We start from the raw sequence: 25,563 nt of genomic DNA, 5'->3' as shown, positions 1-25,563 counted from the left end.
TAGTTGATCCTGGAATATTTGAGCTAGAGAGATGTTGAGAGGTCTTTCAGTCATTGTCCCTTACCCCTTTCTGCACTTTTTCGATAAAGAGAATTGTTCCAAGTTACTAAGGAAACTGGTGGTAGAAGCAGTCTCAGAACCCAGGGCTTCTGACATACGTAGACACTGACCTTTTAGCTCAGTGTGGATAGCAGCTTTCAACTGCTCATAGTAAGATAATTTATAGATTTTTCCCGTGGCCCTCTTATGAGTTTAATTACCGCAGAGCTAGATGACTGCTTTGAATCCCTCTAGCATGTGAGTAAATGATGTCCTCTTTGATATTTAACAAAATCCCTATGGTGGTGAATCTGGGCAGGATCCTCTCTGGGACTTTACTAGCTTTCTGGAAGCACTTTCCCTGTGGGATTATGTAGGTCCTCTCTTCATTACAGTCAGTGAGGGAAAATGAGATCCCTTGGATCACATTTAGGGGCAGAGTAGGGCCAGTTTCCAAAGAGTCCTCTGGGACTTGACCTGTGGGAAAAGTCCCACAGAGCGATCCTCTGGCAGCTAGTGGGGGGTTGGGCAGGATGATGTGTTGTGATGAGCGATGGAGATCTTGTCTCTCACCAGGTATCTGAGACAGTGCATCGGACTCACTGCAGGCTTCAGCTGCATGCTGGGGGAGAGCCTGCTTATAGCAGGCAGGTATGCCAGTCTGTCAAGTGCCAGGAGGATTTTTATTTGTAATTTTTAAGGTACATGTACTTTTCTTCCCTCACGTGGTTGCCAGTTCTTGGAGGGCAGGACGTTGACTCTCTTCCATTATAATATTCCCTCATTGCAAGTGGCGGTACCTTCAGGTAGAGGTTTCCAGGTCTGGCAGGGCAGCAGGATATATGTTTACTGCTTTGCTGCTACCTGCCTGTAGCAGAGCAGGTTCCTTCATCGTTTTGGGGGTTGATTCTTCATCTGTAAAATGATCAGTTTGGAGTGACCTCTGAGGACTCTTTTAGCAATAGTGTCTAGGGTTCTGGGGGCTTACAGAATTCCCAAAATGTATGCTTATTGTGTGGCTGAGAAGTTGTTGTTCTTCTCTTTTCTGTAGTAACATTATTGAAAAAGTCCACCCTAGAGAAAATACCCTCACCATCCTTCCCCAGCACGCGACAGAAAAGGTTTCCTCTTTCATTATCTTTACGGAATTGGCAAATCCGTAAAAATAAAAAAGAAGGGTTGTAGAGGGGAGGTATTGAAATGAGGGCCAGTGGTGAGCCCTCTCATGCTCCTGCTCTTCCTCTGAGCTGCTTACAATTCTGACTTATTGCAAGGTAAGAGTCCTGGGGTCAGGGGCTGAGAGTCCCTGGTGACCTCCAAACAGTACAGGATGGAGGCAGAGGTCATGGTGGAGAGAGAGAGGAATTCATCTGTGGCTCTGGAACCTGGTGGGGGAATCTGCACAGAATTGGATGATTTGGAGGGGATTTTTTGAATGCAACAAGGTCTTTTTTCTCTTGCATGCAGAAGTAATATAAGATTCTGTGAGGACTATTCAGGTTCCCATCCTCTGAGACCTTACTCCTGGGGAAGATGATATAGATACAATATAACTGTTGTTCAAGGTTCAAAGAAATTAGCTCAGAGACAGAGTGGTTACTCCCAACTTAAGGAGCAGGAAAGGCTTCCGGGAAGCACCTGTCTGCATCTTCCCCCAATCGTCCCACGCAGTGCCTCACCTTTGCTCTGTCCAGGTGTGCCGTGACAAATTTAGAAATTTATGAGTGGGGCACTGAGAAGGTTGGGAGACAGAAGCCAAGTGAGCCCAGCCCGCCCATGTGTACTTTGCACTTTTCCCATTTCCCTTGGTATCAGGCACTGTCACTGTACTTAATTCATAGTGCAGCTGTCCCTGAGCTGCTGTAACAATGGCTGCTTCTGCCCCAGAGCCCACTACAGGCTTGGAGCTAAAGGCCCCAGCCACTGGGGGTCTTAGCACTGACCCTGTCCCCCCAGCTACCATGTCTACGCAGAGACTTCGGAATGAGGACTACCATGACTACAGCTCCACAGACGTGAGCCCTGAGGAGAGCCCATCTGAAGGCCTAAACAACTTCTCTTCCCCCGGCTCCTACCAGCGGTTTGGGGAAAGCAACAGCACAACGTAAGTAGCTATTTCTTCTTCTCTCCTGGGTGGGATTCATGTACTTAAGCTCTGTATTAGTAACATAGTCTCCCTTAGAGGTATTTTTGCTCCCCTGTTTTATCAATTCCCCATTTTACAGATGGAAGGAAGACTGGGTGAATAACAGCTCTGAGATTTGAGCTCCTTGCTGTCTGCTCTCCCTCCCATTTGTTTTATATTCTTTGCTCCTTTCAGCTGTGTTGGTCCCAGGAAGGCTGGTGCTGAACATAAGAGAAACTCCTAGAGAGAACATTCTCTTAACTCAGAACCATGGGTCATCTGTGCTAGAACCTCAAATACCTCTAGGCTCAATTGGAAGCTTCATTTGCTGAGTCTCGCTTAGACTTCTGTCCCCATCAGTTAATAGCCAGTTCATTTGGCAGAAGAAGTGGTAAGATGGAGGAAGGAATAATTGCTCTTGCACTTAAAAAATTCAAGAGGTTAAGGGGCACCTGGGGGCTCAATCTGTAAAGCATCTGGCTCTTGATTTCAGCTTCAGGTCATGATCTCTGGCTGTGAGATCAAGCCTCATGTTGGGCTCCTTACTGGGTGTGCTTAAGATTCTCTCTTTACCTCTCCCTCCCCACTCTCTCTCCCCCCTTCTTCTCAAAAAAATAAAAATAAAATAAAATTCAAGAGGCTGAGTGGAGGGATTCTGCCTTACAACTCCTAGGCAAGGTTAAGTCTTCTCTCTGGAAACTGAATCCCAGGACTCATCTGGGTGGTTTGGCCCTCTCCGGGCCTTAGTTTCCCCAAATGTAAGAGAAAATTGAGGAGTCCTCTGTGAAAACTGTGTTCACTCACTTGAATTAGAAGATTCAGAGGAGAGTTTTCTACCCTACTGAGTTTTCTGACTCAGTCCTGAATATCAGCAGACTTCTATATTTTCTCTAGATCCCAGCATTCCATCTATTTTTTTTTTTTTTTTGGCCCTTCTGTTTATTCCCCAAGCTTAGCTATTATCCTTTCTATGTTTCCTTGTGGGTTGGGTGTGACTTAACGAGGGATCCTTCCTGTGCTAGATTTACGCTGTCCTGTGTGACTGCCCAAGCTAACTACTGAAGATTCTCTTGGAGGTCATTCCTGGTAAAGCTCCCCCTGGCTGCATCTCTCCTGGGGCAGGGCATAGAACTAGGATAGAACCAGAGGATATGGTCTGTCCACATTACCACTAGCTGACTTCTGCTCCTCAAGATTCGGTCTCTTTAGCTTATTTCTCATGTGGCATGCTTTTGTAGATTTCTCCATTTGCTTGGCTGAGGGGAAAGATTGCACAGAGAACAACTGGCAGCAGTGAGGACCATTTCTCCCCTGTTTTCCTTAACCTGTCTACCCAGTTGACTTCCCCCCAGGCAGAAGGAACTCCAGATGCAGCCAATGGCACCTGATAGCTTTCCTTTCAGAAGTCATACTCATTGTGAAATACTTCTTCCGAGCCTCTCTCTGTATAGTTTCCCTTCCAGTTTTTGCTCCTACTTGTTCTCAGGCATCAGCTTGTCTGTGCAATCCTTGCAACATGGGGTCTAGATTTTCATTTTTAAAGGGACTTTTCTGAAGTTCAAAACCAACCACTAGCAACTTCACACAAGTTTTGTGTATATTAAAAGTAATGTGTGCCTGCTAGCTATTCTAATTATCTCTTTTTTCCACATTGGGTTATAACTAGTAGTCAACCCAAAATGATTTCTCCTTGCTTGTTAGAAATTGAGAAAATTGGGAGATACCTTCATTGGGCTTGTATTGGGATATTTTCCAGGGTGTACTTTGTTGTGAGGGCCCATCCTGCTCTGATATTGTGATATATGGGACCAGGAAAGCCCATCTGTAAATGATGTCAATTACCACAAGTGACCTAGAGAAAAATACTTCGTTGGACCTGGAGAATTGGTTTAGTACTTTACTGGAGCCTGGATCCACATAAGCATTTATGTATAGAAAATATGCAGATGTGATTAAGGTGTAAACTGATTCAGGTGACTTTGTTAGCTCACATGAATCTCTAATATATCAGAGTGTTAGAGACAAGTTTTTGAGCTGGATTCCTTGTCTACTGTGCCTTGCCCTACCCTGTTATCTAGTTTACCAAGGACCAAAGAACGCTGAACAAAGTATAAGGAACAAAATGCAAGGAATAAAGTACATACATGCATGTAACTGGCTCTTCTAATGGTTAAGGGTCAGTAAAAATCCCTAGTTGGGTGTGCAAATTGAAACCCTAGACATTTCCATAATGCTGTTTTAGTGAAGTTATTTCCTAACATTTGATATTGTCAAGCTATTGACTGCTTTGACAACAGCCTTGTTTTATTCTATTGAGCAAGTTTGTCTTCTTGTTGCCCTGTTGAGTCACATTGTACCAGCTGTTGATTGAGCTTTGGTACTTTTTCCCAGGCTGTCAGGCTAAGAAACCAGTTCACTGAAAGTGGCTTTCTCTACGTTATCTAGGGCAGCCGTTTGCAAAATGTGGTTTTCAGACCCTTAGGGGTTCCCAGGACCATTTCAGGAAGTCTGTGAAATTGAAACTATTTTCATAATAATACTAAGATGTTATTTGTCTTTTCATGGTGTTGACGTTTACACTGATGGTTCAGCAGCATGGTGGGTAAAATTGCTGGTACATTAGCATAAATAAAGGCAGTGCCACCAACGTATGCTAATCATCGTATTTTTTGCTGCCGCACATGTACAAAGAATAAGTCAGTTTCACTTAAGTAGGCCCTTGATGAAGCAAATTATTCATTTTATTACTTAACCTTTCAGTACAGGTTTTAAAATAACCTGCATGACAAAATGGGACGTACACATGAAATAGTTCTACTGCATACCTAAGTATATGATGCTTGTCTTAAGGACAAGACCTTGAGTGATTATTGAAATTGTGAGCCCAACTGCTTTTATTTTTCGTAGAATACTCTTTTTGCTAGGAAGAACTAACAAATTGTAGGTAATTCAGACCTGAGTATTTGGCGGTACCAAGTACTTAATTTCTTGAAAATGAGAGGAATGAGACCATCACCTCAAGAAAAACAATTAATAGTATTTGTTGCCCATAATAAAATTTGAGCTTTCAAGCAAAACTAGAAAAAAACTAGTATCTAACACTGTGAGCTTGACAGCTTCCCTCTACTTAAAGACTTCTGATAAGGTCAGTGATATTAATAAATATGATTTTTTTCAGACATTGTATAATGAAATGTGCCAGCATTTCAAAGATCTGCATAACTCAGGGAATAAGTATCTTCCAAATGGCCAGTGTGATATTAGAAAAGTGTGCATGAGTAAAAGATCCATTTGAAGAGCAAGATTACCAGTAGATTTTAATGTTATAGGATATTGAAAAGTTCAGATTCCACATTACAACTTCTAAGAAACAACCACATGTCAAATTCGGTATAGTATCGAAGGAAAATTACCACAATTATCTAGAGAGACTATTTAAACACATTCCAACTGCATGTCTGTATGAGGACAGATTTCCTTTATGTACTTCAACCAAAACAACATATCACAACAGATTGAATGCGAAGTAGATAATCCATCTATCAAGACATTAAAGAGGTTTGCATAAAAAGTAAATTAATGCCAGTTTTTATTTTGGAATATAGAATTACTTTTCATTAAAAATCCATTATTTTAAAAAATAATAACAATTTAAGGGGCACCTGGATGGCTCAGTTGGCTTGGGTTGTGATCCTAGGGTCCTGGGATCAAGCCCGCTATCTGGCTCCCTGCTCAGCGGGGTGCCTACTTCTCCCTCTCCTTCTGATTACCCCCCACCCCCATTTGTGCTTTATTGAGTGTTCTTTCTCGCTCTCTCTCTCAAAGAAATGGATAAAACCTTCAAAAAATAACAATTTTTTAAAAAATATTTATTTATTTATTTATTTATGATAGACAGAGAGAGAGAGAGAGAGAGAGAGAGAGGCAGAGACACAGGAGGAGGGAAAAGCAGGCTCCATGCCAGGAGCCTGACGTGGGACTCAATCCCGGGACTCCAGGATCATGCCCTGGGCCAAAGGCAGGCGCCAAACCGCTGCGCCACCCAGGGATCTGTTATTTTAGGGATCCCTGGGTGGCGCAGCGGTTTGGCGCCTGCCTTTGGCCCTGGGCGCGATCCTGGAGACCCGGGATCGAATCCCACGTCGGGCTCCCGGTGCATGGAGCCTGCTTCTCCCTCTGCCTGTGTCTCTGCCTCTCTCTCTCTCTCTGTGTGTGTGACTATCATAAAAAAAAAAAAAAAAATGTTATTTTACATGTAATTTTACTGTTTTAGTTAATAAAATGTTTTTAATTTCTCAATTTGAATTTGTAATATATATCACCAGACATAATCCATATAAACAAAAACTATTTAGTATCCTCAATAATTTTTAAGTGTATAAAGGACTCTCAAGACCAGAAAGTGTAAGAACTACTGATTGAGAACATAATCAGAGCTACAGAGATTTGCAAGATTCCCTTCCTATACCCCTCCTAAGACTCTGCAGTCCATGGAGTTGAGTCTGTGATACTCTATGGTTCTGGGTGATCCAAGCTTGGAGCCATTGATTAGAAAGAATAATGTTGGCCAGTTGCCTAGAATCCTGAAGTCACGTTGGAAGGTATGCTGTCCTGTCCAGTCCCCTCCCTCTACAGCTGAGACAAAGGTCCAGACAAGGGAAGGGAATTGTCCTATGGAGTTACTAGTAAAGCAAGGGCTAAAAGGGACCTGATCTACAAAACCCAGCCCAGAGGCATTTGGGGGAAGCCTTTGGTGGGCAGGTGGGTTTGCTACAATGCTTACCTTTGCCTTGAGTGGATTAAACATTTGCTAAGATAGACATTTGATTGGCCTGTCATCCTGCCCGTTAATCTCTTGGTCACTGGCCATTGATAATGAAGGAGTCACCTCTGTACCCTTGTGGTCCTTAGGCTGTTTCCTCCTTAGGGTAGTGCAGGAGAGCACTCAGCCTCTTCTCATCTAGATTCAAAGATATTTTCTGGATCTTTACTGAAAAGCTTTGGGACAGGGACTACTGGGTGGTTCAGCAGTTGAGCATCTGCCTTCGGCAGCTCAGGGCATGATCCTGGAGTGTGGGGATCAAGTCCCATGTTGGGCTCCCTGTGAGGAGCCTGCTTTCCCTCTGAACTATGTATCTGCTTCTCTCTCTCTGTCTCTCATGAATAAATAAATCTTAAAAAAAAAAAAAAAAAGGAAAGAAAAGAAAAGCTTCAGGACAGCAGAAGGGTCAAGAGGTTTTCTTCCTGGAGGTAGAAGGAGAAAGGTCACCAGAGGTAAAATTTCATTACAGAGAGTATAGATAGGTCCCAGTTATTGTGGTCCTTACAAGTTAACACGTAGTATTTGCTTTCAGTTTCTACTGAATTGCAGATTCGGAGAAATACATGGAAGCATCATTTAGGAGGGATTTAGGGTATTTGTGCAGGAGAATTTCCAGACAGTGCCAGGGGCCAAATCTTGAGTGAGTCTGTGGCTGGAGGCAGAATGATGCTATATTTGACCTGTTTTGTATCCTGGAGGTAAGAGGATAGAAAATGCAGCAGATGAGGGCACTTCTCTGTGGTCTGTCCTTTGAGGAGTTCTCATTGTCTACAGGATGCTCACCTTCATCCCCACCCACATGGCCACCAAACTGACATACTCCTCTCTGTTGACGCCCCAGGTCTCTCTCTCTGGGCTTGTGTACACAGGACTTTCTTCCCCCTGGGCACACCTGCAAGCTCTGCCTGTCCTGGTGGGTTTGGCTCAGGTCTCCCCTCTGCAAACCCCCACTTTGCCTTCCCCTGCCTGAGCACTCTTCCCAGGCACTTAATATGGCATCTTTCTACCTGGGTGGCATTAATGTATCTGCTTTATTTTCAGTGAGTCATTAATTTCTAGAAACCAAAGTCCATATCTGATTCATACTTATTTCTACCACTGTATTAACACAGTGTTTTACACATAACATAGTATTTGCTGAGTGAAAAAATGAATGAGGATGCCCAAGAGGCTTTATAATTACAGCTTGAAGTGGGTAGTCTGTATAACAGGTGAGGGGAAAATCTATCCTCAAGGCAACAGATTAAACTAGGTGACAGACATTTGAAGAGGGCTTCTCTAATCCTAGGACTCTGGCATTTGACCTTTTTTCTAGCCCAAAGTATCCCAGTGACTGACCAATTGTGAGACCATATTCCTTTTACTCTTTTACTTTGCATAAAATTTTCTGTTAGAGTTCTGGGCTTTTTTATTTCACTCATCTTTCTCTCCTATCAGTGTCTGTTCTTCCTGCTTGTCATCCTCTGTTGCAATTTTGGATCTGGGTCTTTACAGTGGACAGCTCTGGTGAAACCCAGGCCAGAGCTACTAGGAGAGGACAGAGTGCCACAGGGAGTGGAGCTTATAGCACAGAGGCCAGGAGAGGACTCAAGGGTCAGTCTGCCTGGATTTGAATCCTGGCTGAACTCTTTCTTAGGTGTGTGACCTTGAGCAAGTATCTTCCTCCTCCATGAAATAAAGTTAATACATATCTCCTGGGGGCTATTGTGGAAGTTGAGTGAGGTAACATATGAAAGCACCTAGCACAGTGCTACATGATTAATAAATGTTAGCTGCCATTATTGTTAACATGCTCTTGTCTACTTTCTTCCCACTTCAGATGGTTCCAGACTTTGATTCACCTGTTAAAAGGCAACCTTGGCACAGGACTCCTGGGGCTGCCTCTGGCAGTCAAAAATGCAGGCATCTTGGTAAGGGTCTGCATTGGTGAAGAGAAGTATCATGACAAATTTTAGGAGATGGTGTGTGTGTGTGTGTGTGTGTGTGTGTGTGTGTGTGTTTTAATTTACTTCATTTACAACATTTAAAAATGGAAAGCTTTTTAATTCAGCCGAGAAAGAGTAAAATTCAAGTGTTCATGCACTTAAACATATTTATTGAGGGCCTTCTGTGTGCTGGATGTTATTCTAGGCTCTGAATATTAACAGTGAATAAAAAAGAGATTCTTCGTGGAGCTTACTCTGTGGTGAGGAGGATATATTTAAAATGTTTCAGGGATTTTCTATCAATATTAACTAATGAATTCATAACAGAAGCCTGTTCGTTTTCTACATAGTCCTTCCATGCCTCACCCATAGGAGGCCAACTCTGAGAATTTTACTTTCTCTTTTTATGATTCATCCCCTATAGACTATAATCTAAAGCCATTTGGTTGGTTTCTCTTTGAGTTGGAGATAGCTCATAGATATGGATTGCTCTTACCTGAGGGCTATTTATCCTGAACTGGTATTACCCTGATGAGAACTTTCCCCTTCCCTCTACCTCTTGACCTCTCTCTTCTTCCCAGACCACAGGAGCCTTCTGTTCTGCTGATTTATAACTGTCTTGGAATAGCCTTGTGTCATTCTTCTTCATGAGGTTAACTCTTTTGAAGGCATGCTAAGGTTCAGATGGTGCTTTCTCACCGAACTAATCTCTACTGGGATCACATTTTTCTCTGTAATGCTGTGCCAGAAGTTCTGTCACTGGAAGGTGCCTTAGTAGAGTTTTGATCATTTGCAAATCCAATCTCTGTTGGGCTCACTCCTAATTCAATCTACTTCTCTCTCTCTCTTATCTGCAACACCTGTCTCCAGATGGGTCCCCTCAGCCTGCTGGTGATAGGCATCGTAGCTGTGCACTGTATGAGTATCCTGGTGAGATGTGCGCACCACTTCTGCCGCAGGTGAGAGCCCTCTGAGCTGCCAAATTGTCCTTTTGGGTTCTTTTACCAGCAGTGAAAGAGAAGACTTAAGCAGACCACTCTAAATTCTTTGTGCTAACTGAAGATGACTGCTAATTATTGCAGTACTCCTTTTCCCTGGTTAGTTTTGTTCTTTTTTAGTTTGTTGCCATCTGTCGTATTTCCTTATGTGCAGTGGCCAAAGACCACATTCTACTTTTGTGTGCTTTGTAGTATTTACCCCCACTGAAATGATTCTACTAAATGGTTGTTGCTTATAAGAAAGTAACTGGCCTGTCGACTTAACATTTCTGATCCTTGAAAGCATCAGATACAGGACTCAGTGGTTTCACCAGGGTGACAAGTAGAGAATTGGCCCAGGTATCGGTGAACTATGTTTGTTCTGTCACTTTTTGTTGAATTCATACACTCTTCCCTTCCTCTTTCTCTCCCGTCTTAGACTGAACAAGCCCTTTGTGGACTATGGGGACACAGTGATGTATGGACTGGAATCCAGCCCCAGCTCCTGGCTCCGGAACCACGCACACTGGGGAAGGTAACCAGTTTCTTTCTTTCTTTCTTTCTTTCTTTCTTTCTTTCTTTCTTTCTTTCTTTCTTTCTTTCTTTCCTTTTCTTTCTTTCTTTCTTTCTTTCTTTCTCTTTCTTTCTTTCTTTCTTTCTTTCTTTCTTTCTTTCTTTCTTTCCTTTCCTTTCTTTTCCTTTCCTTTCCTTTCCTTTCCTTTCCTTTCCTTTCCTTTCCTTTCCTTTCCTTTTCCTTTCCTTTCCTTTCCTTTCCTTTCCTTTCCTTTCCTTTCCTTTCCTTTCCTTTCCTTTCCTTTCCTTTCCTTTCCTTTCCTTTCCTTTCCTTTCCTTTCCTTTTTTTTTTGTAACCAGTTTCTTCTGTTGTTGCTGCTGTGAACTCCCAGAGTGGAGGCCTTCAGACAGAGTGGGGAAATGTGACATGTAGTGTGAGCAGTGGAAAGAGCACTGAGTCTGTGGATTTGGCTTCTACCTCAGCTCTGCCAGCAGTCATTTTGGCTGTGTGACCCCTTTCTTTCTGGTCCTTGGTTTCCTCATTGCTTTGGCAGTCCATGACCAGTGATTATTTTTTATTTCACTCATTTGTTTAGTAAAGATATTTAAGCACTTTCTTATACGTGGTACAGAACAATTCTAGGTATTGGGAAGGGGGATCCCCCTGGGGTAAATTATGTGGTCCTGACCCTCTAGGGACTTATAGTCTCTGTAAGGAAAAGGGTGTGTGGGAAGCTCGAGATCAAGAGGACAAGAGATCAGGAATAGTCTATCCCAGTAGAGAGCATCGAAGTGCATCTTAGGAGCTCAGACAGGGAGGAGATTTAAGGACTGTTGCCTGTGCCAGATGAGAAGTCCACATGATAGGTGCTTTAAGGGCGGGGCACTGGGTAGGAGAAGGAAGGCCTCAAGGAAGGGGTGAGCTGAGCTAGAACAAATGGTTTAATGGGGAAAGAAAGAGGTGAGGGTGTTTGGAAATTTGTCCTTATGGTAACTTTTCAAATGCCTACAGGGAAATACTCTAATTTTTGTTTCCTGTTTGAGGACATGATATGTTTAAAGATAAAGAATTGATATCAGAGACCGAATCCTTTTCTATTCTTTTTTTTTTTTTTTTTAAAGATTTATTTATTTGAGAGAAAGAGAGTGAGCTGGTGCACATGGGGTGGGGGTGGGGCAGAGGGAGAAAGAGAGAGAGAGAAAGGATCCCAGGCAGGCTCCCCATTGATCACAGAGTCCGACCAGGGGGCTCTATCTATCTCATGACCCTGAGATCATGGCCCAAGCTGAAATCAAGAGTTGGATACTAACCAACTGAGCCACCCAGGCTCCTCTCTATTCTTTTTAAATTGAACTACATTAAAACTCTGTTCTCCAGGAAAACCCCTTCTCGTAGTCATCGGAGTTTTTTATAATTCCACACAAAGTCAGCTTCCTCCTGTGATGCAGGTTTATTTTGTGATTTTTTTCAGCAGGATCATTTTCTGTGACTGGGAGAAGCCATAGTGCCAAGTGGCCAACATTGATTAGCAGGTTGATTGGTTGGCTGGTTGGTTGTTGATTGATCCTTTCTTCCCTTCTTCCCTCCTTTCCATCTTTTCTCCTCTCCTGTCTTTCCCTGTTTTTCTCTTTCTCTTTCTCCCCAATCCCTCTTCTCTCTCTCTATCCCTCCTCCCTTATTCCCTTACTTTCTATCTTTAATGAGGTTATTGTGTGTTTATGGTAAAAAAGAATTTTTTTTTTAGCAAGATAGGCATTTATAAAGTGAAAATTAAAAGTACATACTGGTCATAGTTGCATGGGTATACTTCTGGAATATTCTGTGTGTATACAAATGTACACATGTTCTTAACCTTTTTAAATATAAATTGACCATACTGTGCATACTGTTTGGAAATTTGTTTTTTTGTATTAGAGATCCTAGACATATCTCTATCAGTACATGTAGGTTTAACATATTCTTCCCTGCTGTATACTACTCCATTTAAGAATGGTCTGTCATTTCATTTTCCTTTTGATGACCTTTTAGGTTGTCACCAGTGGTTGTTGTAACTGCTTCCACCAGCAGTCTATTCTGGTACATCTATTCCTGTGTATTTATGTGAGAGTAGGTTGATTCTCAGATCCAGGTTGATTCTCATATCCAGAGACTATGAAGAAGTCCACTTCCTTGGCTTTATGCTGAGGGCTCCCTGTAGCTTTAGAACATACAGTATGAGATGGCATAGGCAGGCCATGGGAAGAGGGAGGCCAAGGGGCTGGTCTGTGGTCCTGGTGTGTGTGCTTCGTTCTGGCCATTCTGATCTCAGGATTGCCTGACCCCATGCAGCATTCTTGACATAGGAAGGGAACCTCAGTCACCACACAGATATGACCTTCTTCACCTTCCTCCAAAGCTCCAGACTGGTGGCACCTAGTACAGTTTCTCCTTTCATCAAGGCACACTAATTCTTGTCACCTGCTAGGAAGGGTCTGTGATGACCTGGGAAAAAGAAGTACCGTTCAAACACCTATCTGTCTGGGAATCTTGCTTTTTATCCTTCTGATCATTGTACTCTCTCTTCCCTTCCCCATCTGCAGGCACATTGTGGACTTCTTCCTGATTGTCACTCAGCTGGGATTCTGCTGTGTCTATTTTGTCTTTTTGGCTGACAACTTTAAACAGGTAGGGCCCCAGTTAAGAGAGAGAGAGAGAGAGAGAATGGCAAGAAATGAGTGGACTTTGAGTTTAGGATTCCTTCTAAGCCTGTTTTGGTCAACAAAAGAATTAAGATTTTAACATTTTACATAGAAAAGTGTGTTTTATTTAATTTCATCTAAAGACCTAGGGCATTACGAAACTTCCAAGATATCTTGTCCATTCTCCTGTCTTAAGGTAAGATATGATCAAACCCAGCTGAGACAGTTGGGTTGCTGATAATTATGAAGATCTTGGAAAGTGGTTCCTACTACAGCTTCTATATGGCCTTGTTCACATACTGAGTCTTCAGTTAGGAAACCCTTTTGGTGGGAGGTCCACTGGCCTTTGTTATTTGAGAGGCCTTTCCTGTTGCATTTCTTCTCTTCCTTTTAGGTGATAGAAGCGGCCAATGGGACCACCAACAACTGCCATAACAATGAGACGGTGATTCTGACGCCCACCATGGACTCGAGACTCTACATGCTCTCCTTCCTGCCCTTCCTGGTGCTGCTTGTTTTTGTCCGGAACCTCCGAGCCCTGTCCATCTTCTCTCTGCTGGCCAACATCACCATGCTAGTTAGCCTGGTTATGCTCTACCAGTTCATTGTCCAGGTAAGAAGAGCCAAGGCTCTCCCTCTGCCTATTATATAATCAAAGCAGCAAACAAGTAAGTGGAACATAAATAGGGATATGTTATTTACGTGTGGTATATTTAGATTAGGGGTTCTCAGCTTTGGCACTAGTGACATTTTGGGTCAGGTCACTTTTTGTCATGGGGGGCTGTCCTGTGCATCATGGGACGTTTAGCAGCATCCCTGATCTTTACACACCAAGTGCCAGTAGCAGCCATTCCCCAAGTTATGACAACCGAAAATGTCCCCAGACATTGAAGAATATGCTGGGAATGGGGTTGGTATGCGTGTGTGTGCAAAATCACCCCCATTGAGATCACTAAATCTAAAACATCTAAACTGGTTTAGATTTCATGTTAATACATGAATCATTGTATAATGGGAAAATAGAAAAATATTAAGATAAAAATAAAAATCAAGTTCTCTAACTTAATATTTAGATAAAATAATTATTTACCAGTTCAGTTATATATTTATTTGTCAAAATTATAAACTCAGTTATTGTACCTCCCCTTACATAGCCCATGTGGCCAGGCGTGTAGAGTAGTACAAGAGAGGACATCTATTTGTCGTTGGGTAGAAGACCAGGCTGAGAAAAGTGTGCCCTCAAACACTGTAGCTCTTTATGGACAAGACAGTGCATTTTGCCAAGACTTGAGAAAAGGAAAAGTGAAAGCCAGTGAATAGAAGCATAACTTTAAAAAAAAAGGTATTTAAATTTAATTCCCCCAAGAACTCATCAGTACATACTCATTAAAATGCAGGCAACACAAGTGTTGAAAACCACATGTCTACCTTGAGTCTTTTTTTCTCAGGGATTCACTCTATGTGATTGATTTTGTCTAGGTCCTATGAATATATCTACACACTATATTAGTATGTAGAGAAATACATAAAACAAAAGTATGTTTTGTCTTGTGTTTAACATAATTTTTAAAATTATTAAATGTAGTATTCATCTACCTTGCTTTTTTTCCCTCAACAGAGCCTCAGGGAGCTTTCCCTATTTATACACACGGTTTTACCTCCTTTTTCATTGCTACATAGCATTTCAGAGAATAGATGTGCCATAGTTCATTGGACCAGTCCCCAGTTAGTGGACCATCACGTTGCTTATAGTTTTTAGTGTTATTTTAGTATTATGACAGTGAATATTCTCAGGCCTTCCTTTCTGTAGACATGTATAAATACTCCTCCAAGGTATTTATTTATTAGACATGTAGTTGCTAAAGAGTTTGCACTTTTGAATTTTTATATTACCATGTTGCTTTTTCCTGAAGCCATTTACCAATTTCATATAGACTCCCATAGTGCATATGTAGCCAACACTAGATGTATCAATCTTTTTAATTTTGGTCAGCCTGACAGATGAACATTGACTCATTTTCACACAGTCTGCTGAACAGTGACCCGGTCAATCACTGATATGGTTTCTAGGAAAACAGTGCGTTGTAAAATAACATTTCCTGAACTGAGGATATGACATAATGAATTTAGATTAACACTGTACTCAGTGAGCATTTACTGATTTTTCCCTGTCTTAAGAAGTCAAATGAGTGGCAGATATTGACTCTTCTTCTACAGAACTAGTATTTACGAACAGAATAAATTGCTATCCCTGTCCTGTTCTTTTTTATGGGAATGGAAGGCGGGCCTTTGAACGCATGATTGACCATTTCTAGAGAGTTTCCTTCTCTACCTCTGGCAAATTAAGTTAAACTAAGGAGGGCAAATAAATGCATGATTTAACTTTGTAATTAGAGATCTCAATCAGTGCTTAGGACACACTGCAGTGGACATGAAAATGAGCTAGGTCACCTCACACAGATGTGTACACATGCTACATTTAGTTTTAAAGCACTGTGGATCATTGGACAATAGTGGCTGCCATGAACTGAAGCCTGGGATGGGAATGTGGGTTCCAACAGTGTCTCAGACCCAGGTGAAGGCAGTGCTCATTCAGAGCATTGTCTGTGGATCATGCAACCTGCACTTGCAGATGAGGCACCCTGCTGATTTCTTGAGAGTGAGTATGAGCCTGCCTCTGGACTCAGTCAGGAGCTGCCTGTGTGATCACACAGTGCTCTCTGCTCTGGGGGCAGCTTGGGAGAACAGTGGTTTGGCTGTGTGTTGAGCAGCTTCATTTTGAAGTGATACATAGGTGAAGATGCTCCTTTCGGGTCACTTTTGTTGCTGATGCTATTTTAACTACTATCTCATTTTGGCATCTTCTCCCACTGTCCGGTGTTTCTGAATTTTTTTTTCCCCAGTCCTGAGCATGTGTGTAACTGGTGCTCTTGCTCGTCATGCATGTGCCATCCCGGGAAGCTGACTCAGGTCTTCCACCTGTTCAGGTTTCCCCATATCTTCATCACCTGGACTGACAGATGGCATAGTTCTAAGCAGAGTGCTTCACCCAGAGGGGGCTCCCAATAATTGTATTTATCACTGCATTTCCTTAATTCTGAGATGCAATTTTTTCACAGTTACAGTGTTTCCAAAATTGGAGTATATCTTGCAATTTTTATGTACATTTAACAGCATTTTCTCAAAAAGTTATTATCACTAAAATTAATAGTATCATAGAATTGAGGAGACAATATTGTTGATAATGAGCTGATGGGATCCCTGGGTGGCTTAGCAGTTTAGTGCCTGCCTTTGGCCCAGAGCATGATCCTGGAGTCCCGGAATAAAGTCCCGCATCAGGCTCCCTGCATGGAGCCTGCTTCTCCCTCTGCCTATGTCTCTGCTTCTCTCTATGTCTCTCGTGAATAAATAAATAAAATCTTTTAAAAAAAGATAATAAGCTGATTTTAATATGTATGTTTCTTTGCACATTAAACTTTTTTCATTTAATGGGTTGGGCTCTAAGTTAGTAGGAATCATTAAGTATGTAGAATTACAGATTCCTTTTGTTTTTCTCATTCACCTTAGTATTCCCAGACATGTATTCTGAAATTCTCTCTCTGATAACTCAGCCAGATCTGATGTATGAACCTGAGCAATAGTCATCCACTAACCAACAGATCGCTCCTGTTTCCAGAACTTAGGTTGCACTGTGACTCAAGAATAATTACAGGCCAATTTCACTCTTTGTCTCATTGCAGAGCAAAAATATTTATTAGTCTGTCTTCATTCCAAATACTGAAATACTTCTTATAAAGAGATCTTTATTAGCAGGGGTTCAGGGGAAAAAAGTATTTTAAAAATTATTTCTATTTTAGGGAGACTATGGTATAACAAAGCAATTGCTTTGAAAACTTTCAAAGAGAAGCCTGTTACAGAGGTTAATATTAGATCTCTTTTCGTTCACTGATATGATTCTGTTATACTGTTAGAGCATGCCCCATATTTATCTAAATGCCTCTACAGTTAAATTAGTTTTAAAACATTGTAAAGGCAGTTTTAAAATCAATTCTTATTTTAATGTAAGCAATGCATGAGCGTGGTTGAAAAAACCACTTCTGAATGGACAGAAGCTTCAGTCCCACACTGAGTCCTGTCCCTTCCATGCTATCCATTATGGGGGCTATTGTTCAGTGGTGAGCCATGGAGGATTCTGTGTCTGCACCTCCTTGCTTGTTTGTACATCTTTACATTGTATCCGCAGTTAACAATTGCCATGATTTTTGTTTGCCTCTATTTTTAAATGCTTTTTTTTGCTGTTCTGTTCCTAAATGTTCCAGGACTTCTGTTAATGTGTTTATAAATAAAACGTTTCAAGTGTCCAAACTCATTCACAAGAAAAGAAAGAAAAGAAAGAAGAAAGAAAGAAAGAAAGAAAGAAAGAAAGAAAGAAAGAAAGAAAGAAAGAAAGAAAAGAACTCTCTTAAAAATCTTCCAACTTTTCTTCCAGCTTTATCTGTGTGGAGTATTTATGTAGTTGTGTTATAGTGAATATGTAAATTTAAAAAGTTGATGTTTTCACTATTATTTCATAAGTAATTTTTCACGTGCTGCTTAGCTATCTCAATTTTTACTTTTAAAATAGTGCATAATATTCTGTGGTATGGCTGATGTGCAGTAAGCTAAACCTGTTTCACTTGTTTGGGAATATTTAGGTTGTTTTTAGTTACTATTAAATAACTTTGTTCTATTTCTTTTTATATCTTGATTTTTTTTCCTACTTAGGTTAAATTTCTGGGGATGAGCTTACCTAATGAAAGAATGTGACTTTTTTATGCAAAATGCAGTATTTGAGTTTTTTGTAGTACAAAAAGGGCTATATAGTCTTTCCCTGAAGCAGGTAGGGTTTTCTCAGCCTGAAGGGGAAAAAAATAGAAAAGCTAAATGTCCTCAAATCATCTGTCAGGTATCAGACTCTCTTCCTTCAGAAGATCTTGGATTTAGGAAAAGATACGACCTCTCCAATGTTGGAGTTTAAATCTCGAATCTCTGTATAACATTTACTTTGTTTTCTCTTTCAGAATATCCCAGACCCCAGCCACCTTCCCTTGGTGGCATCCTGGAAGACCTATCCTCTGTTCTTTGGCACAGCCATTTTTGCATTTGAAGGCATTGGGATGGTAAGAGTTTCACTGTGATCATCTGTTGTCCTTGGTGTCCTTGAGGTCTGCTTTATGGAAGGCTGAGGAAATGCTATTAGAAAATATCTTCTGAAACTTATTGGCCAGCTAATGGACAGCATTTCAGGGATCTCACTGGAGTTTCCCAGCTCTAGCTTGTGAAAATAAATTGAATGTGATTTGGGAATGTTTACATTCAACCCCCTCTGTTACACATTCATTGTTTGCTTCTGAGAGGTAAACTTAATGATTAGTAGTTGCTAGGATTAAATATGTGTGAATTGCTTCACGTAGTCCCTGACACATAGTGTGCATTAAATAATTTTTTATTTTTAGTAATAATAGTATTGACTTATTATTAAATCAATAAACACACAAATCATCTCTCTGCCTTGGAACACTGGAGTGTTGTATTTTTGTATGTGTAGATAACCTTCACCTTCACTCCTGGCTTAGCTTCCCCCATCATTACTGTGATTTCACCCAATTCTTCCCTTTAAGGAGAGGAATCTGCCACTCAGTTGTACCTAATTTGATTTTTACTTATATTTTTCATAATAAAAGTCTGGAGTTATTCTTTGAAAAAAATTATTAGTACTGCTGGCCAAGAGCGTAGGGAAAGGGAAGACACTTCCTTTCATGGATTATCTTTTTATCCCCTTTTGCTTTGTCTATCACTTTATACACTTCTGAGAAAACCTAGAAGCTGGACAGATTTTTTTTGTGAAAATACTTAGAAATTGGCCCAGTGGTATTGAGGAATGGGTTAGGGCTCTAACCTCACAGGGGAGGCTCTCTAAGGGATCAGCGTGTAAGCTGTTGACCTGAGGTTCTGCACCTTTCCCTTTGCTCTTTCTTGGGGCTGCTCAGTGCGCGGGAAGAGTGTCTCTCCTTGACTCACAAACAAAAATGTTTCCCTGCTGTTGGGGCCACAGCATGAAATGGCCCATATTGCAGCAGCGAGAAAGAGGCTGCAAGTATGTGGGACTGGAAAGAAAAGATTGAGTTAAATGTGGGAAGCTGCCTGGAGACCCTGGGTTCTTGTGTAACATTGTACTGAATTTATCACTTTTCCTCAACAGTGCAATGCAGGAGATGCTCTTTGCTTCATTTCAATAGCCCAGGTTTGGCTGTGGACTCATTCTCTAATCATTATCTGTTACTTCAAGATTTCTCTGTGCTTTCTATTTTTACAAGGGAGGGAACACTGCTGTTCTAACACTTAGTGTGGACTTGAGGGCTGTTGAGTGCATCCAGGCGAAGGGCCCCTGCTCACTGTCATTGTACTTCCTCTGTGTTTGTGCCACTGGCCCAGGCCTGGCAGACATGGAGGAGATGGGCTGCTTGCCCCCTGGCTCTCTAGACTCTCCATAAAAGGTAATGGAAGGAAAGCATAGAAGCTGTTTCTAGTTGGATGCGGATCAACAAGCTTGAGCCCCCTGAGCTGGTGGGGGAGGGGGTGCGGTGCTTAGGCCCTGGCAGGAAATAGGGAGCCATGGCATCCCTCACAGCTCTGGACCTGTAGCAGGCCCGTGGCATCTGCCAGGGTATGTCTGGCACAGACCCACTCTGCCTCATGGCTGCAGGTATTCAAGGAAAAGGAGTGTCATGACAAGATCAGAGATGGTTTGCTCATTATGGGATGGCTAGACATTGCTCTGCATTGCTTTTCCTTGTCAGCTGTGCCAAATGTAGTTGATAACAGATTGTGCAGCTTATCAACAATACCTTCCATTTTCCCTGTTCCTTAAATGAACCAGTCTTCAAAAGGGCCTTTGCTTTGCTTTGGAATGTCCCCTCCTGTGAGGGAGAGGGTGGCAAGATCAGTGGTTTGGAATAGGAATCTGGAAAGTGGGTTTTATTGTACTTTTGCCAACTTGAATCTCCCTATGGTCTACCTCGTGACGCCCCTAGCACTTCTATTTCTCTAACTCAGAGATTTAACATGTCATTGCTGGCACCTGCTCTTTTGGAGGTAATGAAACAGTTTCTGGAAACTAGAGTGGCAGTTTTCCCTGACCTACATTTTGTATTCTTTGAGCCGGTTAGCAGAGCTGTGATCTCAGACAAGGTCTGTTCCCCTTTGATGCAGCTGCCATGTGGCTGTGCCTGGAGCAGAGAGCACCCCCAGCCCATGGGGATCCTGGAGCAGGAGGCAGAGCTCTGGCCTGCCTTCTCCTTTCAGGATTTCTCTGCTTCCACGGCAGGCTCTTGTGTCTTCTTCAGCTCTAAGGAAATAACCTGCCTTTGTTTATTTGTCTAGTAAAAGATAGATGTGCTTTTGGGGAAATCCTGGGGATAAAGCAGTTACTTTTTCTGAAAATATTACAATTTATTTTGGCCATTAATGTTGCTTTTTCCTGTGTTTTCTCTTTTCTCTTGCTATTCTCCTAGGTTCTGCCCCTTGAAAACAAAATGAAGGATCCCCAGAAATTTCCGCTCATCCTATACATGGGAATGACCATCATCACTGCCCTCTACATCAGTCTGGGGTGTCTGGGGTACCTGCAATTTGGAGCTAATATCCAAGGGAGCATAACCCTCAACCTGCCCAATTGCTGGTATGTGGGGGAGGATGGAAGCCAGGGAGCACTGGATGTTTGGGGGTTTTTTTTACATTAATGGGTGAGAATGTGGATTTTCCTCCTTCTTATCCCTTAAATCAGCTCACTTCACTTTAGCCTACTGCTGCAAGCCTGACCCCTGCCCTAGGCCAGCACCATCCTTCCTTGGCCACCTACTGAGCCTTTTGACTCATACACCTACCTCCGTCTTACTTCTCCAGACCTGTTCTCCCATGACTTGTACGAGCCATCTCAGACTCAAGTTAGTCGTCCATTCCCTTGTTGAGAGTCCTGAGGGGCTTCCCTTTGCTCCTCTGATAAAGGCAAAACCTCTAAGGTGCCTGTTAGTCCCACTTCGGCTCTAGCCCTTCCTGTACCTCATTCCTACTCGGCTAGGAAAACTTAGTCTAGGAGTCACTCTTTTTGAGAAACTTTCTCTGCTGTCTCACCCACAACTTCCCTTCTAGGTTAGATGCCCCTTCCCTCTGCTTTTGTGGGACCCCATTCGGACCCTAGCCTAATTCTTATTTCATAGTGCTGTAATTGTCCATTTACCCAAAGTGTGATCTCTCTATATGGTGTGCTCTGGGAGGGCAGGGCTCCATTGCACCCCAGCACCCGGCACCATGTCTGGCACATGTTCATCACCCAGGGGATGACTTTTGAATGAAAAGGAGGACTAAATGCAGGAACTGTGAGCATCTTAGGAATGAGGTGTTCTCAGGGAGCACCTGATACATAGAGGATAGAGGCGGTCTGCCATCTCCAGCCCTGGCCTTGGGCATGTCACAGTTGCTCACTGCCTCAGCTCCCACTTCTGGGAACCAGGAGTAGTCATTTCTTCCTGCCAGGATTGTCAGGAAAACCAAATGCTATGCATGAGAAAGCACTTTGTAATACTATCCTGGTGTGATCAGAAGGAGGACCCTGCCCTGAGCTTTCTTCTTTGTTTGGAGGAGGAAGTCCTGTGGAGGTGTATACCAAATGGATTGATTGATCAGGTGGCTGAAATGCCATTCTACCCTGGAAATCTGAGCCTTGAAGGGCCAAGTATCCCATCGGTTCCCCTTAAACATTCCAAAAAGACAGGGAGAGAGGAGGGCGAATCAGCGAAGTTCCCAGCTTCTTCTGTGCCTCTCCCGTAGCAGTCATTGGCCTGATGTGCAAGCCCCTGGCTGAAGGCTTGTGGAGAGCCCTTCTGTATCTCACCTTGCTTAGATTGTGGTTACTGTATTGCAGGGCAACACTGAGATACACTGAAATGCTAACTAAAAAGGTACCTGTCAGGGGCGCCTGGGTAGCTCAGTTGGTTAAATATTTGCCTTTGTCTCATGTCATGATCTCAGCATCCTGGGATTAAGCCCTGCATCAGGCTCCCTGCTCAACGGGAACTCTGCTTCTCCCTCTTCCTCTGCCCCTCCCCTCCACTTGTGTGTGTCCTCTCTCTCTGTCTCTGTCTCTGTCTCTCTCTCTCTGTGTCCTCTCTCTCTGTCTCTGTGTGTGTCTCTCTCTCTCACACACACAAACACCCACACATTCTCTTTCTAAATAAATAAATAAATAAATAAATAAGACCTTTAAAAAAAAATAAAAGGTAGCTGTCACAGGGTGTGTCTGAAAGCAACTGTTCTGTTTTGAAGATTAGAATTTCATTGTGGAGGGCAGCTGAGCAGACACTGAGAAGCTTGTTGAGTGCCCTGGGGATCAGTAGGACCTTTTGGGCTGGCCTAGTTGACCTGTCTGTGCATGTTTTCAGAGCTCCAATCAGTGAGGCATTGTGCAAGGACAGGTGGAGAAAATGGAGAAAAGCATTGATTCAGCAGTGCCGTCAAGTGTTTAGCACAAGACCCCCTAACCAGCACAAGGTCTAGGGGGGTCTGGGCACAAGGTCTGTGGGGTGGCCAGCCAAGTGGTAGCCTTGCAATGGGCTATTGTTTTCAGAAAGTCTTTCTCTTTCTCCCTGATGCCTGCTTTTAAATTTCTGAATGTTCTTATCCTTTCAAGAGCCAGGTGGTACCTTGGCATAACTAAAGATAAATATATCAGCAGGAACAGAAGCAGCCCATGTAATCCAAAGCCATAGATAAGCACCTGTCTTCTTTCCTCTGACACTCCAATCCCAGCTACTCTAATCTTTCCATCTCCATTTGGGTGCAATTTATTTAGCCATCCCTGCAGGTGACTATACTGCTTCCAGACTGCCCAGCACTCCAGAAGGCTTTGGTGTTTTACTGAGTTTAATTATAGAGCCACCAGCTGATTTTTCCAAAGCGGTTTTATTATCTGTTCTTGGAGCAAGTAAGACCTTTTGTCAAACTCAGTCTCTCCCAGGGTGTTCTCCTGTTTATAGCATAAGAGCATCTTCTAGGTATTAAGTTCAACCACAAAGAAATTCAGTGCACATCATATACAATATAATTACCACTTTTAAATAGATTTCCAACAAGATGGGAGAGGTCCATGTATCTTGCCGTAATGCATGAGAGTCTTGTTTGAATTAGAACATTGGTAAGAGACAGGGTAGCCTTCCCTTTAATGATTGTGTCAGTTCCGTGAGTACTTAGGGATGAGACTTGTTTTATACTCTGCACAGTCCCAGGCATGAGATAAGATAGAGTTAGTGGATGGTGACTTAATGGTCTCCCTGAGAAGCCACATATGAAACACTGGTAGAGAGATGGCCACAGTGGGGTGGAAAGATGGGTTTTGCTCCTGCTTCTTGCCTGTGTGGTCACTATCTGATTCTAAGGAACACTGAATTGGAGGGGAAGAATATAAGAAGGCCTGTTATATCTTAGTTGTTTTAATTTTCAAAAGAATATATGTCCTGGGCAAAGATTCCAGATGTTCAAGGTGTATATAGAATATGTTTGTTTCCATTTCCCTCTCCCAAGTCTCCAACGTTACAGTTTCCCATTTCAGAGGCAATCACATTTCTTGTATTTCCCTTTTGGAAATGTTTAGATGTAAGAATGCCATCTTGTACGTGTGTGTGAGGGGGAGTGTTTTTTCCTTTTTTCTTTTTTGGGACAATTTGTAGCACACTGTAGGCACTATTCCACTTCATGGGCTTCTCACTTAATAGTGTATCCCAGAGCTAGTTCCCTATCAGCACCTGTAGTTCTCCCTCATACTTTTGAACAGCTGTGTGGGACACCATTGATTTATTTAACTAGTTCCTCACTGATTAACATTTAAACTGTTTTCAGTCTTTCATACTTAAAATATGCTGCGGTGACATTTTGAATGTAAATTTTTTGTGCACACCTGCAAGTATATCTGCAGGATAAATCCCTAGACATGAAGCTGCTCGGTCCAAGGGACACATGTGTTTGTGACTTGGAGAGATATGGCCACATCACAGTGAGACCCTTAGCCCTCTCACTGCTCATGCACGTGGAAGCAGAGCAGGCTTTTGACCCTGTCTTGTCTCTCTCTTCAGGCTGTACCAGTCAGTCAAGCTGCTGTACTCCATCGGCATCTTCTTCACGTACGCCCTCCAGTTCTATGTCCCAGCTGAGATTATCATCCCCTTCTTCGTGTCCCGTGTGCCCGAGCACTGGGAGCTGGTGGTAGACCTGTTCGTGCGCACCGTGCTGGTCTGCCTGACGTGTGAGTAGAAGACAAGATGATTGCTTTGTTTGTTTCTTTTCCCAAAGGGCACCCAGTCCCCAGGGCTTTCTTGAGAGCCTGTTGGAGTGAAACAGTTGTCATGTGTGAGCAGAAAACTTGGCCTGCAGTCTCAGATGCAGAGTTGAAGCCTGGCCAGGTGGTGAAGTGAATTGATTATATATGTGCTCTCAGGAACATGGAAATGAGAAAAGTAGTTTATTTGTAGAGATGGCATAAAATGCTACGGTGATGGGCATAATTCATAGTAAAGTTGTAAAATTTCTATCCCATGTCCTTGGGATAATATAAGGTAAGAGTCTAAAGAGAGCCATTTAACTCCTATGCATATGAGTGCGAGTTACTTTGATAGCGGGTGCATGCTTATTTGTGTTTTCACAGTGTGAAATTTTCCAGTGTGACAATCTATTCCTTAGATTTCATTTTGAGCCTACATGATACTATACTAGACCTTTACTAAATGCATTTCTTAGAAAATCTGTATGGATTAATCTAGATGTTTGATTTTTTACTTTGTCTTTTATTCCTCCTCCCTGACCACATCCCCAGGAGTGTGAGTTAGGAGACAAGATGTAGTAATATTTGCTGTTGGTTGAAACAAGTATAAATTTTAAAATAAAAATAAATTTTTCTTTTCATCTTTTCTTTGGTAGCTTCTGTGAGTTGATAGAGAACCCCTAAATAAATTGGTCTATAATATCTAATTTAAATTTCTAGAAGATTTGCAACTTCTTTCCAGATCGAACTCCTTGAATCTAGCTTCACTTTCTAGCTATGTTTGAATTTTTATTTAATTTTTTTAATTGTACTGTTTTGGGAAAAGAAATGTCCTGGTTTTATTATATTGAGACTTCCCTGGTAGCTTCTTAAATTATCCAGTCCAAGCCTCTGTCTTTGGAGTAAAGATAGGTCTATATAATTTTTAAATTGAACCAGAATGGAGTCTTTTAGAGATGAATGATGTGAAAGTTGTCTAGCATTTGGTCATAGTCTGGAAAATCAGAAATGACTTGTGAGTTGACTGATAGGAAGAGAAGGGAAGTAGAGGTTAGACATGGGGAATCAACTAGTGCCTATTCCAGGATGGACCTCCTCAGGGAGTAACCTAGTGCCTATCCCAGAGTAAACCT

At 42.2% G+C, this 25,563-nt stretch overlaps 1 protein-coding gene across 4 annotated transcripts in view; it reads left to right on the top strand.

The window, feature by feature from the left end:
• The window catches only part of SLC36A1 (solute carrier family 36 member 1), a 77,048-nt gene that overhangs the window by 21,511 nt on the left and 29,974 nt on the right, over positions 1 to 25,563 (top strand). For all 4 annotated transcript variants that reach the window (XM_049109226.1, XM_025435259.3, XM_025435262.3 and 1 more), the window contains 9 exons: positions 1,996 to 2,143; positions 8,806 to 8,896; positions 9,782 to 9,870; positions 10,328 to 10,423; positions 12,982 to 13,066; positions 13,475 to 13,693; positions 18,141 to 18,239; positions 20,634 to 20,800; positions 24,246 to 24,415. In XM_049109226.1, coding sequence (XP_048965183.1) covers positions 2,001 to 2,143; positions 8,806 to 8,896; positions 9,782 to 9,870; positions 10,328 to 10,423; positions 12,982 to 13,066; positions 13,475 to 13,693; positions 18,141 to 18,239; positions 20,634 to 20,800; positions 24,246 to 24,415 — 1,159 coding nt within the window. In that variant the 5' untranslated portion in view covers positions 1,996 to 2,000. The remainder of the gene's footprint in view (positions 1 to 1,995; positions 2,144 to 8,805; positions 8,897 to 9,781; positions 9,871 to 10,327; positions 10,424 to 12,981; positions 13,067 to 13,474; positions 13,694 to 18,140; positions 18,240 to 20,633; positions 20,801 to 24,245; positions 24,416 to 25,563) is intronic.

The sequence above is a fragment of the Canis lupus genome, chromosome 4 (assembly GCF_003254725.2).
Source record: "Canis lupus dingo isolate Sandy chromosome 4, ASM325472v2, whole genome shotgun sequence".
NCBI classification, from domain to species: Eukaryota; Metazoa; Chordata; class Mammalia; order Carnivora; family Canidae; genus Canis; species Canis lupus.
Note: the sequence above shows the minus strand (reverse complement) of the source record. Positions and strands in the feature narration are given on the sequence as shown.